The sequence below is a fragment of the Vigna unguiculata genome, chromosome 2 (assembly GCF_037176805.1).
Source record: "Vigna unguiculata cultivar grain cowpea cultivar isolate G323 ecotype 2 chromosome 2, ASM3717680v1, whole genome shotgun sequence".
Lineage (NCBI taxonomy): Eukaryota > Viridiplantae > Streptophyta > Magnoliopsida > Fabales > Fabaceae > Vigna > Vigna unguiculata.
In genome coordinates this window covers 34,599,585-34,620,402 of record NC_140793.1, presented here as the reverse complement: position 1 = coordinate 34,620,402, position 20,818 = coordinate 34,599,585, and the positions used below count along the sequence as shown (strand labels likewise).

General features: G+C 30.0%; 3 protein-coding genes across 4 annotated transcripts; all 3 read right to left on the bottom strand.

Moving 5' to 3' along the window:
- Positions 1-8,310: 8,310 nt before the first annotated feature.
- LOC114174313 (L-lactate dehydrogenase B-like) lies at positions 8,311-9,656 on the bottom strand. Its single transcript, XM_028059140.2, has 2 exons — positions 8,974-9,656; positions 8,311-8,892 (listed from the first exon to the last, which is right to left on the bottom strand). Exons 1-2 carry the CDS (start codon positions 9,586-9,588, stop codon positions 8,452-8,454), a joined length of 1,056 nt encoding a protein of 351 aa, XP_027914941.1. The 5' UTR covers positions 9,589-9,656; the 3' UTR covers positions 8,311-8,451.
- Positions 9,657-13,884: 4,228 nt separating this feature from the next.
- On the bottom strand, positions 13,885-16,270 carry RGF6 (root meristem growth factor). Its single transcript, XM_028059027.2, has 4 exons — positions 15,518-16,270; positions 15,258-15,375; positions 14,812-14,855; positions 13,885-14,337 (listed from the first exon to the last, which is right to left on the bottom strand). Exons 1-4 carry the CDS (start codon positions 15,617-15,619, stop codon positions 14,179-14,181), a joined length of 423 nt encoding a protein of 140 aa, XP_027914828.1. The 5' UTR covers positions 15,620-16,270; the 3' UTR covers positions 13,885-14,178.
- Positions 16,271-17,527: 1,257 nt separating this feature from the next.
- Positions 17,528-20,640, bottom strand: LOC114173956 (autophagy-related protein 8f). 2 transcript variants are annotated; one of them, XM_028058660.2, is made up of 6 exons: positions 20,510-20,640; positions 20,034-20,075; positions 19,869-19,924; positions 18,710-18,762; positions 17,910-18,028; positions 17,528-17,793 (listed from the first exon to the last, which is right to left on the bottom strand). In XM_028058660.2, exons 2-6 carry the CDS (start codon positions 20,068-20,070, stop codon positions 17,678-17,680), a joined length of 381 nt encoding a protein of 126 aa, XP_027914461.1. In that variant the 5' UTR covers positions 20,071-20,075; positions 20,510-20,640; the 3' UTR covers positions 17,528-17,677. The 2 variants fall into 2 exon arrangements, with proteins under 2 accessions (XP_027914461.1, XP_027914462.1); XM_028058661.2 differs by having other exon boundaries at positions 20,034-20,072; positions 20,510-20,633.
- Positions 20,641-20,818: the final 178 nt, after the last annotated feature.

Here is a 20,818-nt window from a genome sequence, read left to right as displayed (position 1 = left end):
AGTTTTCAATTTCATTCCACTTTTCTTAACAAAGAGTTACTATAGTGTTTTGCATCGGATGGATGCCAAATAATATAATAATAAACATATATATAGAAAAATGGAAAAAATAATAAACATACTATTTAAATTCTAAAATAATAGATAACATAGGACAAGTTTTTCAGGATTGAGACAGATAAAAATAAATACTTATCTTCCTTACAATTAAATATAAGAAAAAAAAAACTTATGTAAAACTAAATATTGTATAAACAAGTTTTAGTTTATTAAACTTTATTTGATACTACTATTTAAAAAACAATCTTCTCTAATTTATAAATATGAACATAATTATCGATAGATATAATTCGAGGATAACTTATAAAAATTATATATTATATAAAAAAAGAATATTAAATAAACATAATTATTGTTCTTAATCAGTGTGAAAACAGTTAATCTTATTTATATACTATATAAATTATTTTCGAAAAATCAAGAAATGCAATAATTTTTCTTGACTTTATTGACATATTACTAAATTTTTTATTTTATAATACAAAATTTAATAGAAGAATGTTTTCTTTGAGTTTTTCCATGTTTATTTTTATTTTTTTTGCATATGAATAGTTATTGTTTTTCATACGAATTTATATGTTGCATATGAGAAACAGAGGATATGTCTTCACTTTCATAAAATTTTATTTCTATGTTTGACTTTATAAAGGTTTATATATTTTTAATAGAGGTACCTCAAACATGCCTCATCCTTTTGTCCTCTTTTTAATTGAAAAAACTTGTTTTAAAGAGTTGTATAAGGTTTAAAGTGTAAATAAAACACTTTCGACGATTAATATTATTTTTAACATAAAAAAATATTGCATGTTTATTCAAATAATTTGTCTATTATCTCATTTAAAAACAAATGACATGTGACCAACTATGTTGAAAAAATAGTCTACTCTATCTTCCAAAAAAAAAATCTACTCTCATAATATTATTCACTGTTTATATGTTCTTATTTTAATTTCAAATGCCTTTAAATAAATAAATATATATATATATATATATATATATATTATTTTAAGCTATATTTTTAATATGATTTATTTCAATAATTATGCATCTTTTACAATTTAAAAGATACGATCTTTTTCATTTATTTAACACGTAACTATATGAATTGCGGTACTACTTAACTTACATATTAATATATTATTTCAATACTTGATTAAATTTGTACATGTATTACGTGAAAGAGAAAACCAAAAACACTGTAAAATAATAATAAAAAAATAATGTAAACATACTTTTAGATAATGATGGAGAGAAATGCAAGATGTAATGTATAGGTGGAATATCTTATCATATTATCAACTAGTTGTTTCAACTTTTAGTTATTTTTTAATTACTTTTGTCAAATATAAATTTTGTATTCCAAAATAAAATATGTATCAATTGTTTTGAGAAAAAAATACAAGGTTGACTTCAACTTGTTCGAGCCCGTGATTATACTTATTAATGTTTATTTTTTTAATCTTCTATCTATTTCAATTTATTATTTTTAATATTTTTAATTTAATATTTGTAGTATCTCTTTTAATATTTAAAAAAAATATAAAGATAAATGAAAAATAACATTATATCAGAATATAAATTAAAATATATATTTTTTATTTTCAAACATAATTTTTTATTTATCAAAAAATTAAAACTGTAGTATAATTTATATATTCAAAACTTTTTATTTATTATACGCTATAGTTCTACATAATCAACGTAGTTTAACTACTTATTTTTCGCTATAGCTATAAAAAAATTATTTTTAGTTCCTATGTTTAGAATCATTGTCTTTTAATCCGTATATATAATTTTAATTTCTTTATATATATATATATATATATATATATATATATATATATATTATTTTAAAAACTCCTTGATTATGTTGATTTTTTGGGGCAATTAAATTTATTTAAATTATTTATTATAATTAGAAAAATAAGTTTGACTCCGTTCTTAATCAGATTTAATTTTCATATTTCAAAATCAATAACGCTTTTATTATAACTAGCGTATGTGTATAAATGATAGTATGTTAATAAGTGATAATAGTGTAATATTATTAAGTTAATATATAAAATAAATTTATATTTATTAAAAAAATTAATAGAAAAATTAACAGTTATATAAAAAATAGATAAAAATGACCGTTAATTTTAAAAAATTTAATAAATAATTATATCGTAAATGATAGAATTGATATTATAAAATATGGACAGAAAGAAAAAATCTCTTTATAATTTTTTATAAATTTGGCCAATGTAGTCATTATAATTTATTCTATATAAGTAATTGTACACATATTCAATATAATTGATAGTGATGTTTAGCGAGACTCCTACCTCTTCCATGTTTATTAAACTTAGTATAAAAATTAATTAAAACTATCATAAAATCAATATTAAAAAATAATCTAGTAAAGAAGTGACATATTAATATATATATATATATATATATATATAATAATAATAATAATAATAATAATAATTTTACTTGTCAGTGTTCTAAAATGATTTTAAAATTTTAATTACTTTTGAACTTTTTTTAATTTATTAAAATGCAGGAGTTTTCCGTCCATCTAATATAACAAATACAAATTGAAGTAATATATGTTATAATCTGTATCGATCACCAAAATGGAAGCAATTTAACTTGAAATTTTACCTAAATAAATTAATCAAGTTTTTAGATAAGTTGACGTTATAATTTTTAAATTGATGTAACCAACTATTCAAATTTTTTATTTTTATTCAATATAATTTAATCAATTTTGAGTTTAGAAGTAATTGCTCTCACTGAAAATTAAGTACATTTTCATAATTGAATGCAAATTAATTTCATTCCTAAATGCATACTATTATAAATGGAGGTAGATGATCTATTATGCCACACGATCCAATATGCAGCCCTTTATACTCACTCTAATGCAAGGTCCTCTTCAAGTTTTATTAGATTTTAAAAAATATACATATATACAAAAAAAATCATAAAATAATTTGAAAAAAAATCTAATAAAAACAGTTATAAAAAAATTAATACAAATAAAAAAGTGATACATACATATATATATATATATATATATATATATATATATATATATAAATAATATTTTTAATCCATATAATATGATTGAGTGTTTGTAGATGAAAAAGAGAATTAAAAAGAAAAGTAATATGCTAATATTAGTAAACGTTAACCCAAGTGAGAAGGAGATTGATGTGATCGTGACGAAACATCTCGTTTTTTATTCATCATCCATTTTTCACACTCTTTCTTTCTCTTTTCATATTCTATTTTACTCTCAACTTCACTTTTCTCTTTTCTCTTATTCAACTTTTTATTCTACATCTTTCTTAATATTCCATCTCTAATTACTAAAATCTTTAAAATATATTCATTATATCACAACTTTTAAATTATTTTTATGGACTTTAAAACTACTCTCTTAGCGTATTCTATTTTTTTTCTACTAAGTAAGAATATTAATGTTTAATTTATATAGACAATGATTTAAGTTTTATAATAATTTTAAATATGCTATGAATCTAAGTCCGCTGCACCGCATCTTCCTTGACACTTGTTTATTCTAAAATAAAAATTTAATTATAAACACTCGTGATGAGAAATGTCGATAGTTTGCCTCATTTTTTTACGTAAATAACTATTTTTCTACTTAATTAAATTATAATTTTATTTTTCAGAAAAATATACCTGAGCAAAGACTTTTTCTTTTTCCTTCTTCCTCCTTTAAACTATTAAGTTTTGTTCGATAAAATAGTGATAAGCATTTGGGACATGGACACGCGGGTCTATTATAACCACAAATTTATTCTCAGTAACCATAGGTATGTGGTTGATGCCGATGCTACTAATTTATTACTATTTTTTACAGAAACTAAACAAATTAAATGACATTAAAAACCCTTAATGAATTCGAGTTTTGGCAAACAAGAATAATGACGAAAGTACTTTATTGGACGGCCAGTGACATAATCCATCTCGAGTTTAATTTCATTTTTATATTTGTGTTAATTTAACATCTAATGACTGAAGTCAAACTCTAAACATGTATGTTCGTAAATCTCATTAATTAATACAAATAGGGCAAAAAAGCAACATTGAGACGTAAGATTTGTTGCCTTTCACAGAGACTTTGAAACCTCTTTTCTCTTGAAAACTATCACTGATTGGGTACAACAAATTAATATAATGAGTTTGATCGATGAATAGATCATAGTTGGCTCTTTTAGGAAGCTCTCACAAATCGGCTTTTCGCGTTCTTCAAAAGATCCATTACCCGCTCAACGCAACACGTGGATCAATAATTCCATTTTAATAAGAAGCTACCATCAAATTATTTACACAACTTGTTTCCCTCGTCTCCTACAAATTACTAATATAATCATAAACAAACATCAAAATTAAACTAAAACGCATAATGGAAGAGAGAGGAGAACTTAATAAGTTGGTGACATACATGAGAAATCAATAAACAAGTTAACCTTATCGTCTTGTTTTTTTTTTTTTGGCAAGGAATTGTGCAATTGTTTTATTAGACTTAAGGGTGTCATTAGTACAAGTTTTCGTAATCATAGATTATATCACATTCAGAGAGAAACTACATTTTCTTTTTTCATTTGTTATTTTCATCGAAGTCTCGAGCTTGTAATTTCAAATTGCTCAAAATAATGAGTTTTCTCATAATTCTATGTACAGGAATATCATTGACAAGATAACACTAATGAGACTTGAGTCCAACCACATAAGGCATTGACATCACTCCCAACCCAAAACTTTAAAGTAGTGGATTTATGGGTCTTTATTCTTATGTAGTGTTTTACTTTCTCATTTCTAGTCAATGTGAGATTTAAACTCACACTTGAATTCCTAACGGTTATAGGGAGAAGCACATGTACGTCAATATACTTGTTTTCTTACTTTGACGATTGGCACATTAAGCTATGTGAACTTGTGAAGATTCCTCCACACACAGGATTCGTCTCTGTACACAAAAAATGTTCTTTACCACCATTGAAAGAATTAGTATTTTAAGTTCATGTACCTAATTAAAATGCATCTCCACATAAAATTTCCACGCTCCCAAAGAAAAAAATAGTACTTCTGACATGAAGAAGAAATGTATGCGCATTGAATCTGTATCTCTCACCTGGTCGTTCATATCTTTTTTCTTTTTGATGGATTAAAAAAATGATTTGACGAAATATATGTTAATGATTTTGGATAATGAAAGTGTTGACTATGCGATTGGGTATATTAATTATTAGTAATAATTGATTGTTATTGTGTATATAGTATATACTAGTATATCTGGGGCGAGATAAATAATGGGATGGTATTTGTTGATGCGCATGGTGAATGTGTTTGTTTGGCTCACAGGTTCATGAGCATGTGTCCATCACTTGCAATGTGATGTGTTTGAAGACGTGCTTACGGTGGTTCTGGATATGGTTAGCTTGACAAGGTGGCGTTGAAATGGATAATAAATAAGTACTTTATTTGGAATTATTGAAAAGTGATAAACATGGTAGTAGTCGGCATCATACAATATACAGGAATAACGTATAAAAAATTAGAGAAATTAACTATTAGTTATATGTTAAAACATAATTTTAAATCTAATTTAACTTTATGAAATCCACGTCTAAAATATACATTATATTTAATTTTTATTTTTAATCGATGTGAGACTTTCAAACCTCTCTCATATATGAGACATACACATCTCGAGTATCAAATTAGATATTAATAAAAAGTCTGAACGTGAATTAATAGCAAATGGAATAATAGACCCAACAAATAATAATAAATTTCGCTATGATAAACTATAATTCATAGTCTGATATTATACACTTAATTTAACCTTACAAAAGGTATTTATAAGATAATGTTTATTGGAAAGATACAACACCAATGAGACCTAAGTCCAACCACATAAGATATTAAGACTACTCTCAAACCAAAATCTTAAAGTAATGAATTTATGATTATTTATTCTTGTATAGTTTTCTACTTTTTTATTTTTATTTAATACAAAACTTAGATTCATACTTAGATTTCTAACAATTTTTTATAATTGTGGAAATCATGTCGGAAAATGTAATGGATTTGTTTACGGGTTAATTGGAATTTGAGAACAGTGGAAAGACAGAAATGGATGTGGCGTGGAAAGAGGGGAAAGTGGGAAATTTTGCGAGAATATGCAAATTGATACCTGTAAACATGTGGCAATACCCCAATTCAGATTCCCAACATATATGTGGGGAAGTCCTTAACTAGGGTGGGGACCTTTTGTAATCTTTCACTTTGACCAAAACAAAATCAAGATCCACTCAACTCTCTCCAACTATTTCACCATTTTCTTTTATTACTTTTTCTATGCTCAATGTATGTTTCTTTCACTTCAAAAATTTATACATTAAATCAACTATAATTTTAATCTTCTTAAACTTTTATGAGGAAAAAAAAAACAACATCTGTAGCTTCCTTTTAATGTTATTTAAATAAAATTTTAAAACTATTTTTCTATTTTTTATTTAGGAAGTAAGTTTTTTCTTTTTCATTGAATAATCTGAACCAAACATGAGACCTTAATAAAGTACAAAGGTTGAGAGAGTTTTAAATAATCACGATGTCTGCTTGAAGCAAAGTATTATAAAATCATAAGAATTTTCATTCACTCAATTTCAATTGTTTTTCATGATCATATAGACTATGAGATCTTAATAAAAGAAAATATCTATTGTAGTTTTCGTTTCAATTTTGTTATACCTACAAACAAGAGTTGATATTTAAGTAATTTAATGTTTTGTATTTCCTACCAATTTAGTTTTGTAGTGACAAAATATGTTTTCAATGTTTAATATTTTAATTTCTTACGTCTTTTATTTAATTATTTAAGCTCGTGTAGATAATTATTTTAATTACCATTAAAAATAATTTTAAATAAAAATATAGAAATGAAAAATGTATTCTTATGTCTCCTAAAATTAATTTATTTAAAATATATTTTACTATTAGAATAAGAGTATTAAATATTTGAAAGTTAGTCGATATTAAAAACAAAGTTAAGCACCCAATACTAGATTCTGTGATGGGAAATGTGTTGTGACTTAATATAGACGACCTTTTTGGAAGAGTGAAAGTGGCATGTGGGTGTTGGTTACATCAAATTAAAGGATAAACATGACCTAGGAATAGTTAGTCCCTGCATCGAGGGACTATCTTTATTTTATTTTATTTTTATTACAATATCCTTCTACTAATCCTTATACTTTATTTATATACTGTTTTCTGTTTCATAATACAAAAGTATCACAGTTTATGATTTATGGATGTAAGTTATAATTAATTAAGGACAATTACTTCCTGCATCGCACCCATAATTTCTGAAATTTATTTTTTTGGAACACAATAAATAATTCTGAATATTTTGTTTTTCGGAAACAAACATTCTTTCATTTTACGGAAAATATTTTCCGGAATTATTTTTTTTATGAGGTGGAGAAGAATTTTGATAGGTGCAGGGAGTAACGACCTTAATTAAGGTTAGCCTCGTATGTAGGGAAGTATCATCGTATATTAATTTCTCATATATAAACTATTTGGGCCCAATAATAACTCTTGGAATGTGCATATGATCAATACGATACAATGCAAACAATAATTGATTTAAACTGGCCCAGCCCTTTATTCTTTTTGTCATTTTTGTCTACAATAGCTTAATGGCAACTTCTTTCTGCACCTCCATACTTTTCAACTTACTTTTATAAAGTTGTGAATGATCCATTTTTCTTTGTCTTCTTTCCTCATCTTTTTCTTCCTACACATGCTTGATCTTCTTTTTACTAAGGATGGCAATTTGGACTGTCATATACGCAAGACAAAATGCAGAGGAGTAAGTATTTTAATTCGTTTAATATGAAATAAAAATTTAATATAACTTAAAAAGAAAAGAAAAATATTTTTTATTTGTTAAAAAATAAACTTTGTCGAATTCTGTTAAAAAAAATTTTGTAAAAGAATCATAGTCCGGAATTTAAAAACCATATGTAAATTTCATTGTTTCAGAAATTATAAAAAATCCTAATTAATTCATTGGCAACGCTAGTTTCGTCGGGACATGATAACCCCTGATAACACACCTAACAGGAGTTAAAATCCTTAAACACCAAATATATAACTCCAATAAAATTAACGTTTTTATATTGTGAAATTTATTTATCGATTTTAAATACGAAAATATAGTTACCACTATCAGATAAATAGAAAATATGCATTTCTATAAATTGCAACAAGCAACAAAGAAAAAAAAAACAAAAAGTACTTCTTAGAAGAAACAAAAATGTGGGAAAAAGGAAGAGGACAACATGAGTATCTAAGAAAGGATCAAATAGTCAACTGATTCTGAACTTGGAGGATTGTGGTGGCTGAGTTCATAAGTCTGTGTTTCTCTTCTTCAGTCAAATGCACATTGGTGACACCCAATACCCCTCCTCTCCCAAGTTGTGCAGGCAAGCTAAGAAACACTTCACCATCGATATCGTAAAAACCCTTTGCAAGAACCGACACAGGGTGGACCCTCCTTTGGTCCCTAAGAATGCTTCGTGCCAAGTTCGCCACAGAGTATCCTATCGCCCAAGAAGTGTACCCTTTCAGACTTATAACCTCGTAAGCACTCTCTGTAACTTCTTTGTGTATGTTTTCCAACATTTCCTTCTCGTACGTAATTTCCTGTTTCTCCAAAAAGCTCAGCACCGGAACACCCCCAACACTAATGCTAGACCACAAAGCCACTGAGCTGTCACCGTGTTCTCCCACTATAAAAGCCTATAACAAAACAACATTCGCGTAATAATCAAACTATTAAAGCAGTTAGTTTATAATGAAATGCTTGAAAAGGTAACTAACCTGGACGTCTTGAGCGTTAACATCAAGATGATCGGCGATGAGGAAACGGAAGCGTGAGGAGTCCAGGTTAGTGCCGGAACCGATGACACGGTTTGAAGGGAAACCGGAGAGTTTCCATGCCACGTAAGTGAGCACGTCCACGGGATTGGAAACGATAAGGAGAATGGTGTCGGGGGAGTAACGAACCAAAGGGGGTATGATTTTGTGAAAGAGGGTGACGTTCCTTTGTAGGAGGTTCAGCCTGGACTCGCCGTGGATTTGGCGGGCACCGGCGGTGACAATGCAGAGGTCGGAGCCCGCAGTGACGGAGTAGTCGGTGGAGGCCTGGATTCTGGTGCGGGGGAGGAAGGCGGCGGCGTGCTGGAGGTCGAGCATCTCGCCGCGGAGTTTATCAGGAATGGCATCGACGAGGACAAGCTCGTCGGTGAGATCCTGAGTGAGGATGGTTTGGGCTATGGCCATTCCGACGTTGCCGGCACCAACAATGGAGATTTTGGTGTGGCGCTTTGTGGGAGAAGAAGGTGCAGCGTTCATGACGGACTTAAAGAAGGCTTGAGTTAGGTCTAAGCCTCCTGGACCCAATGCTGAACCGGAACTGCTCTTGTGCATTGCCATTGTTTTGATTATCTAGAACAATGTGAATGAAGATTATAAGATGGATTTATTTGTTGTTGTTGTTGTAAGAGGCATACATATATATAGTGTATTTGTAGGAAGAGTGTGAAAGCGATGAGAAGATAAAACTTGGGACTAAAGTAAATGGTTTTGGAAGATGCAAATGCTTTTCAATGGTCAATTCTTAGCTTTCTCCGTTGATTGTAAATGAGATGTGGGTGGTTGGGATCTAAACCTTTGTGGGGCCATTCCACCATGTGTCTCTATTGTTCATCGTCTCTTCAAACTTTTACTACAAAAAGATCGATTTTTTTCTGCTGTAGAAATTTCTTGCTACAGTAGTTTGCCTTCAGAGGGGGATCCAGAATCAGAATGCCTTTTCAAATACGAAATTTTTGCGTGTACAAGAGGGAAAAGAAGAACATGTAGGTTTTGATGTCATTTTGCGTGGCTATTCGATGACTTTTATGAACTTGTTTCTACCAGAGCCTACGACAGTTAAATTTGTAGCCACCCAAAATTGCACCAATTTTTGCGTGTGGTATAATAAGTTAGTTATAAACTATTAACACATGAAAAAAATAAGAATGTAATAAAAAAGGTTCTATTTATACTTTTAATTATAGTTTGTTGACTAAATTCAACCGAATTAATTGCATAAAAATTTGGGAAAGTTCTTTTAGCGTACCATTTTTTCAAATACAACGTTTAGAGAGTAAAAAGTGATGAAGGAATATAGTTTACCAATTTATTGAACGTTTGAACGATGGGAACAGGAGAAGAATGTTATGTGGCGGAAGATTTAGGTTGCCACAATTCCATAGTTGAGTGAGATGAATCTGTTTTCTGTGGGCGGTGAGTTTGATTTTTCCTAGGTAATATTTTGAGCTTATAGGTATAATAACAACGTCCACTACGCCACTGGTGACAGTTTGTGTTTTAGCAGTTTCATGTTACTTATCATGATGCAAGAAACATGGAACTAATAGCACAACACAGAATCACACTACTACATTTTCATTTATTCAAATAATACAAAAACATATCTAGTATGATTAATTTAATTAATGTTTATTTATGAAGAACTTAATCATAACTCAAGGATAACTCAAGGAACATTTGTTACGTATCATGAAGATTAATAACAGCAGTCGTTTTATTAAAATTTAAAATAATAAATTATTAAAATTAAAATATGATGCAAAGTAAATCTCTAAAAGATTTATAAAAAAATCTTTAAGAACTTTACGATAAAAATCATGAAAAAAAAAAACATGATCACTTTATAACTAATCTAAACCCTAACCAGTTGATAGTTTGGGCTTGGCTCCCTGACTTGTTTTGAAAAATAAAAAAAAAATTATATATATAATTTGTAATCAAGTGATTTTATTAACTTTAACATTCACACTATATATTGATTTGTATATAATTTATAATTTTTTTTTAACTTTTACCAATTTTAGGCATGCTAATTATCATTGTTTAAGGAAGGTCAACTTGAAATTTAAACACTTTAATAAATACTATATTTTCTTAATATTTTTCAATATCTTGAAGTCTACAGCTTCATATACATTCGATAAATTTTAGAGAAGCAAAAGATGAAAATATGGTAAAAATTGCTTTCAGATAGATCATTATCATCATCACCTTATAGTTTAATTTGATTTAGTGATTTTTGGCAGTGACTAATTATAGCTTTTTCCTAAAAAATTATGATTAACATAAAATATTATAATCGCAAAGATTCTTAAGAACATATGACATTGATGATTGACATCTGTGATTTTATATTTTAAACATTGTTTAAGTTATCATATATACATATATATACATATATATATATATATATATATATATATATATATATATATATATATATATATATTTTGTAGATGAATGAATATTACTATTTTAAAATATATAATTGTAAAAAGAATTATACTAATTTTACTTCTATAAATAATAATTAGATGAATTCCATTTTTTTTTAACCCTTCTATTTCTATTTTGGTCTTTGCCGTAATGATGATGAGGATTACGGTGTAGTGATGTAACTATTATTATAGTTGGTCTTTTAAAGAGTTTTTAATCTATTCTAGATATGGTGGCTATATAATATTTTAATTTGAAAAGAGGAGTGCGAATAACAACTCTCTCTCTTTCAAGGACCCAAACTCAATCTTTGTGCCCACAGTGCAATTATACTTTTTTTTTTTTTTCATTTGTACAAATTAAGTCATTTTGGTGGATCTGCTTCGTGGGCCTAATATTTTTGGGTCAGGTAAAGTAAACAGGGTCAATTCCATAAATTTAGTATTCCGAAATATACAATTTAAAAAATATAACATAAAAATATGTTTCATAGGTATAAAGGAATACAATTGTAAAACTCAATATAATATTTATATATTTTGAATTGTATATTCTAAAATACAAAATAGTTATATTTTAAATTATGCATTTCAAAATATAAAATAAAATATGCATTTCAGATTTATATTCTAGATTGTATAAAATCAATTTGAAAGATGAGGTTTTGTACCTCATTTACATACTATAAATTTTTTTTTATTTTTAATTGATATAAGACATTTAATACAAGTCGAAGTGTTCGGAACGTAGTTTAAATTCACATTCCTCTATCAGGTTTAAAATGTCTTTTAACAACAAAATCAATAACATAACTCCTAATTTAAAAGCGAACAATATCTAGAAACCTGATTGTTATTGAAAGAACTTGTTTTTGTGTGGAGTCTACACTAGGGTAGAGGCAGTGCTCTTATGGTGTTGGCAAATGGTCCATTTTTCTTTTGGAGTGTCTCCTCATTAAAAATCAGTGTACGCTGAGAAAGAAAGTGGTCCAACCTAGCTGTTCGATTGGTCCACAACTCTCATTTAGGTCTGTTTCAAATTTGGTCCCAAACTCATCGGGGGAACCCTAAAAACAATCATAACTTTCTTCAACAATATACAAGTTGCACCTTAAGAACGGAGACAGGTTAATTGGACTTTCCAACACAATATGTTATACAGGACTATGTTTCTCACTAGTATTTGGGAGGCGTGAATTTTGATGTTTACTTTAAAATTAAACATGATGATGTTATTTTCTTTTGGAGAGTGAAGTCATGGTAGATGAGTTTAAATGACTCAAGATTACCGTTTTGAATAAACTGAAACTGAATTACCATATTATTTTTTTCCAGATTTTAATTAAGACTCTTGCAAGTGTGGAAGAATTTAGGTTGCATATACAGAGCTTAATTTTGTAACATGTCCTCGTGATGTTTTGCTGGAGACATAAATTACAACGAGGATCATAGTTCACATTCGAAATATTTGGTGAAAATTTTACTTTCCATTTAGATTTTTCGAGTCATTTATTTATAGGTCATATGGATGAGAAATGTAACATTTCCCTGATGATACTGCTGTTTGAGTTAGATGCTTCAATTCGCAACCTGATAGAATGTCTGCACACACTGATATGGGTTTTTATCCAGTAAGTTAAAAGCGGTTGGAAGTTATCTGTAACTCTTGATATTAAAATTTTATTACTTTTAGTACAAAATATAAAGATTGTGAGTAGATAAGACTAAATCTAAGTTGTTCATTGATTATAGTAACGGCCAAGATATATACACATCGTACGGGAAACTAAAAAATAGATGATCTGTTAGTGGGTGAAATACAATGTTCAAGAAATCTTGCTAAGATAGACTTTTTATTTTTGCAAACAATAACTCTAATATTATGTTAAAAGTGGACTTTAAACCTAATTCAAATTCACAAAACCAACTTGTAAGATGAGATTTGAACCTTATTTATATATTATTGAAATTATCTTATTTCTAGTAAATACAATGACATAAGAGTAGCGATCAGAAGTTAGTTAAAAGCTAGAGATGTAGGCGGTGTTACACCACATGTGAGATATGCATTGTTTGGTTCCTGCATTAATTAATTTATTCGTTTCTTACATTAATTAATATATTCCCTTTATGTTTTTTCATAGTATTTGGGTGAGTCAGAATAGAGTTAACTCACTTGACAGTAAACTGAAGTTGGGTGCACAATTTAACTACCGACCAGCATTTAAGAGAAATACCAACTATTCTGATACACGCCTTAAAAGTTGGCAACTATTCCATTTCAATCCATGTCTACGTACCACTCCACACTTTTCACGTGAATCAAATTATTTTGATGCAAAAACTGGGAATTCTGACATTTCACCCCGCCATTGCATGTGCCTTGCTGTCTTTAGCCTGCAGATTTGACTAACGTAAATGCTAAATAAACGAATCTGGTTATTATTGTATTATTCATATTTATCCATTACTTGCTTGATGCCAAACATCGTCGTCAAAATATACACCATGTTTTTTTAAAACAGCACAACACATTACAACATGCCCGAAACTACATGTCATCAACGAATGTGGATTATGTGTTGGATTTTTCTATGTTAATCGTTTGTGTTTTCAAAATACAGAGAATAACATCAAAATAATCAACAGAGAATCATCGTAAACATTCTTGGAAAAATACAGATTGTAAATCACTAACTAAGCATGCATGGATTCAGGGCTTTTCATTATGAATGGGTGGTTTCCGATGAGGTTGAGCATAGTCCATTTCAACTATGTCCTCTGCAGAGTCACTAGCCTTTGTAAACACTGTTTCTTCAACGTGATGATGCTGAACAGTTCCCAGCATTGACCGTGCAGGCCCCCTCTCATCCTACACAACCCTATGTCTCATTCATTGCTTTCTATCATTCACAATCTATTCATAAATATTCACAAGCAAAACACATGTATCTCTCCCACAACGAATCTTTTTCGCACAAACGATGATCAAAGATTCGGGACAGATATGAACAACAGAAACAGAAATAAATGAAAGACATGAATTTATCATAACTAAGTTCTTTATCTATACTCATGGACGACACATCATATTTCAAACAGATTTTAAGAAACTTTTATCTATTATATAAACTTTCCCGACAGATTTTAAATAAAAAACCATTTCCATTATTACATGGCCCCTCCATTTGGGAAGCATATTCTTGGCACCAGAAATTGTGCATCAGTCGCTGACATTCATATGCATACCACACAAAGGTTTATTGTGAAACTGTTCATGCATAATTGATTTGTTTAAACCCGGTAAGAAGTAAAATAATTCTAGCTAAATTTTAGTATATTTTACCTCTGCTGCGAGAAAGGATGGCGAATCCATTTGAAAAGATGTCCCTGCATACCCATGCCACCACCGTCACTTAGTATTATTGTTATATAGGGTGCATAAGGCTATAGAGTAATTTATATAAGAAATTACACAACTATAAATATATATATTCTGAGAGAGAAGGTGATAAAATGACATTATGCATGCACCCATATATATATATATATAACTCAGTTACATGACACCTCACATGTAAGGTACACGTACTTTAGATAATTTTCCTGACTGAGATAAAGCCAAACTTTTGTATTAACAGAAAATGACTAAAATTCATTCTTTAAACTGCTGAGAGTAACCTTTTCAACCATGAACAGTAATAAACATTGGAAGTTTTGTTTGTGTATTGGTTGAGCTCGTGACTGCTGTGTGTGTTTGGGAAAGAAAAGATTTTCTAGAAAATTAAGCACCTGAAGCTGCTGCCTCTACGATCGGTTTCTGTTGTTGTTGTTGATTTTTCTGTAGCGTGTAATCCTTCAAACTACTAGATGTAGTTAACGTCTCCAATAATTTGACCTTGTCTAGTTCCTGTAGAGAATCACAAATCTTAGTCTCTATCTGTAAATAATTTCAAATGCTTCCAAATATGGTGAAGAAAATATCTTTTGTCCCGTATAATGCAATGTGATCTTATATACGGAAATGGAATAGTTGGTGTTAGGAACCCAACCTTGTGAAGGGTGTCTTTTTTAGAAAGACTAGGAAACCGGGCAGTGCATGCATGCAGAGAAACACTAAGGAGAAGGATGATGGGAAGAGAAAGAGAAGTCATGGTGAGATGAGTTTGCTGGGTCTAAGTTAGGAACAGAGGAAGAGTGAGGCTCTTATGAATGGACTTATAGGGTAAGGTTTTCACAAAATATGAAATGGTAGAATAGAGGGTGCATTAAATGCAGGTTTTGTATGGGATGGAGAACGTTCTTTAAGAGAACATGTGTATGTGTTTGGGAGATGAACCTTGAAAACGAAAATGAAGATATCAAGGGTCCACGTTTGTCCCCTTACCCCTATTCTGGGTCATTTTTAATCACTCCATTTGCAATCCCTACCACAAGAGTGAACTATTAGCTATTTGTTGGGGAATTAAGATTGTAATCAAAATAATTAAAGGGAGAGCTATTTATGCTGTAGAACTAGTAGTAGTAGTAGTAGTATGTTGCCAAAATTGCAATTGCATGAATGCGTTAACTACTTGCTTCTTATCGTTTTCTTGGACAAGGTTTTTCCATTATTTAAAGAAGTGGCGAGTGATAAATGTTGGACATTAGGCCGGTGAAGTTTGGTGGTTTTCTCATTGCATGAAAAGGATGCGATAACAAAACTGATTACAGACAAACCAAAACGAAGTTGGTTTAATGAAAGCGAGATCGAGTAGTTTCTGCTAATTCGGGCTCATAACTAGACTGGGATGAAATGCTTTAGATGCTAAATTAATAGGGGAAAAGCTAAAAGCATCATAATTACTTTACATAGCTATATACAAGATATTAACATATTTTTAATATCTATTCTTTCAGATAAACGTCTTCAAATTTCTGTCTTTCATGTTAAAAGTACTCTTAGTTTTTCTAATATCAGTTAAACTTGTTAAAAAAATTGTACTCTCGCGTGAATAAATCAAATTATTCTCAAACTTAAAAAAATATAGATTCCATCTCTTTTAATATTAAACAACACCATAAATCCCATAGAAATATAGATTTCATAGACTTTTTAAGTCGACATTAAATTCATCCATCATGAGAAAAATGTAAAGATTAAAAACAAGTTTTTCCCTTGAGTTTCATTCATTCCGGTTTTCAATAGAAAATTTGGACTCTTAAGGACCCCAGCAATTTAAGAAAAAGAATTATTGTTTAGAACTCTATCAATATAAAAACAACCATAAAACAATGTGAGAAATAAAAAACAAAACTTATTCTAATAATTTATGTACCAACTTATAAAAACAAATTTTTTAATGAAAACAAAAGAACACTTTTATAGTTGTTCGCAATAAAATAAAAGATAATTGAACACATTATCTTTAAGTTGAAGGCTACCAATAGCATATCCTATTTTTCTCGAAGTTGAAATTCTCTTGCATTATTTCAAAGCTCAAGTGGCATAAGCCAATGGCAACATATGGGACCTACAGGGGAGTGGGGAATGGGGACGAGGAGTTTTAGAGACAAGGGAGCATGGCTAAACCGTCACCTTCAACTCTCTTCCCAGCAGCCAAGGAGCATGCCACATGGAACGTACACCATCTGCCATCAAAAGCAACACATTGTCACAATAACCATTGCCTAACGACCAGATATCAAATTCTAGGTTCTGTGTAACAATGCAATGACACATCCTTCAGATTCTACTGTCTCCGACATGCATGCCTCTACATGTTTGTAAAACAACATGATTCTAATTATAAATGTAAATCATGTAAAGTAGTATGTTCAGTATAAGTAAATATTTCACAGGGGAAAATAAGTACGCAGTAGTGTTGTTATTATAGTTTCACTTTTTCTTGTGCTTATAACGACTAGCATATTCTAATTAACCATTTACCCAGATAGAAAGAAGGGGAAACAAGAGACAATGGGTGGACCCTCTTGAAGATATTTAAATCCAAGTTTTGTACTACTGATCCATTGTATCAATGAACATTCCAATATATGCATGATGTAAACCAAGAAAGGAGTTGAAAGACTGAATGGGAGAACCTTTAATATTAATCAAGTTCACGGAATTTATATACAACTGTACAAAACATTGAGAATAAGGTTCTTGACAGATGTACTATAACGAATTTATCTGACAGACCAGTGAGACCAAATCATATGCAGTTAATTTATAAGGGCTCCTGAATGGAAATGAAATCCCCAAAGGTGTTCTCGCCACTGTATGTAACATAGAGAAACCCATCCTCGTCCTTCTTCTCATCATATATGGCAGACATAATTGCTCCTGAAGAAATTGAATTATCAAGTCATGCAATAGGATAAGGCTTATTCTACATTAGAAATCTAGAGAATCATATATACTAAAAGAGAGAGAATGAGCATGTGTTTGCCTCAGTTCACCTGTAGGAGGAAGGACGTTGTCCACAAATATAAAGATTGCCTTTTCTGCACTTAGCTTGATCCTTTTGCGGATCACGTAGACAAATTGTCCAACAGTCAGGTCAGCAGGGACAAGGTACCTGCAATGTAGTCATTCAGATTCATAATATACAGTATACGGCTGCCAACCATGTTACAAATTTAATACGTTGTCTGGCGGAAGACAACGGCCAATGACATATTCATTACACCCCAAAAATCTAGTAGTTATTAGCTAACAAAAGCAAAGACACAACCATTACAACCAAGCTTTCAGAAATAGAAAAGTAATTCATAATTTTGTTTACCCATGTTAAAATTCAGGTCCGTTTACTGTTTGAAGCTACCAAAATCAGTCCATTTTTCTTAACTATTGCAGTGTTGCTAATAGTCACTCATGGCAAATTTGTAAGTCATCTTTATCAGTTTTTGGTATATCATCTGTTAAATTTATATAAGCTGGTTACACACAGTGGTTATGATCAATATAGCCTTACCATTGTGTATGTATCACATTTATGCAACACTTTACAATAGTTAAGTTAGAAATTACGAAACACTTTTAACAGGTTTGCTATATACAGTTAGTAATCCAACAATAATAAAAATGTATTCTTTTGTCCAAGCTACACTTGTAATTGCATACATCAGAACTTACTTAACGGTGTATGAGGCCATCAATTAAGATATCAATAAAGAGAAAGTAATTACGCCATCGGTTAAAATTTGTCTAATAATATGGTATTTTCCACATAAGAAGAAAAATATAGGCAACAGCTTACTTTTTCTTGTCAATACTTGGGATGTCACTTCTTTCTGCCTTCTCCACAATAACCTTCAGGCATATCCAGAAGAATTTAGCACAAAATTTCGGATATATCAATGACATGCACTTCCGAGAATGATAGTTAAGGTAAGCAAAATGCATAAGTTAAAACACCATACCTTAATACGTATAAAATGTATCTACCAGGAAAATTAAAATCGACCTATCTTTAAATATGAATATTGATTTTACTCTCTAATCAAATTTAACCTAGATGTCTGACTATGTTGTTAACATTAGAGTAAAATAAAATATTTATACAGACTCCTCGGAATTTTATCATCATTATTTGGGATAACTAGAACCAAGCAGCAAAATAATAGGAAAATAGGATGCTTCCTTCACAGTATCCAGCCTTTGAGAACGTTTACAAATGTACAGCTCATCCAATAATCTTTCTTAAGTTTGAATTCATTGTATCATTCAATGACTCTGTAATCAATCACTTAATCTCCAATATAGAATACTTCCATATTAGTCACTTATACACAATAGCAGTCCAAATTGGTTTTTCCTTAAAAGAAATCTAAAACACAATACAGATTTCCATGCTATAGAATTCAAGACCCTTCTCACGAGGAACACAACTACGTTTACAGAGATATTATATTCAGTAAAGGGAAAGGTAGGAATAGGAACACCTGGAAACAAAGCAAAACAAGGCAAGGGGAAATGACTGCACAAACAGGAACGGCAGGAAATTACGTTCATCAAACAGGACACACTGAGCAGGACAAAAATCTGAAAAACTAAGTACAAGGTAGCCAAATGCATTGATCATAGTTAAACACTTTTCTCCTCAATAAAGACTGTAATGAAGGTCAAGGACAACTTATCCTGTAAGGAATTTAGACAAAAATTAAGCCAGAATCCGTTATCATGCTGCCGCTCTGTGACTTCAAGGAGACATTAGAAAAAATAAATGCATTTGTTTATAGATAATAAACAAGGTTTCATCAATAATAATACAAAAAAATAAAGGCTACTCAAGCAGCAAAAAAAAGAACAACACATAAAAGAACAAGTCTTCTGCAAAAATGTATACTTCACCTATCACCAAAAATTGCATAAGTATTTAGACAGTAGCAAAGAAAAATGTAATTGCCAATTCTCACCGGGATCCTGTCTGGGTATTTTTCTCTAATCCTAGCAGCCTCAGCTCTTCTCTTCTCTGAAAAAAAAAAAAAACTATTTATCAATATAAATACCTACCTACATCTCAAGTACACAGCAAAAAGTTTCGAACAATTGGGGGAAAAAAGAGGAAGCAAAAGGTATACCAAGATCATGCTCTTGTTTGAAGTAGCTCCTTGCCATTCCTGCTGAAATTGGAATCAACAAAATTCAATTAAAGAAAAATTCGCCAATCAACAAAAATTCAAAATCATTTCCATTATCTAAAGATAATAAATAATGAAACATGTTAGAAACATCATAAAACGAAACAAAACCCAAAACTTGAGCAACGCTAAGTCAGACGATATTAACACAAACAAGAAACAGAAGGGGATGCAAGAAAAAATCATCCGAAAACAATTGTTTTTGCAAAGAGTGGAAAAGGAAACCCTAACAAGTTCTAAAAAAGATGATCATCTCCTACCTACAGTGTCTCTTTTGAAAACTTTAGAGAAATGGATATCAGAAAAGCAATTAAAAGTACCAAATTAGCAGATAATAGTAAAATATTGGTTAAACTACAGAGAAGTAATGGAGAAAAACGTGAAAGTGGAAGTTTGATTGATCGAATGAAGCAAACCTGATAGAATTGAAGATGATGAAAACCAACAGAGAAGTAACGTAGTTGATCACAAGTCCAAGAAACCCGTGAGTGGATTACTTCAAGATAGCAATAAACAAAACGATGACTTTAACTATTTATATTTATTTAGAAATAAAAAAAAAAACTTTTGCGAACATCTTAAGTTCCCCAATCATATTTAATGAGAATATACTGACGTATTTTTGTCTAATCACCCAAATCATTGTATTAAATTAAAAACCCACTTTTTGACTTTAAAATTATTATTTTAAAAATTACACTGAAAAGTAGTTCAATATTGACTGC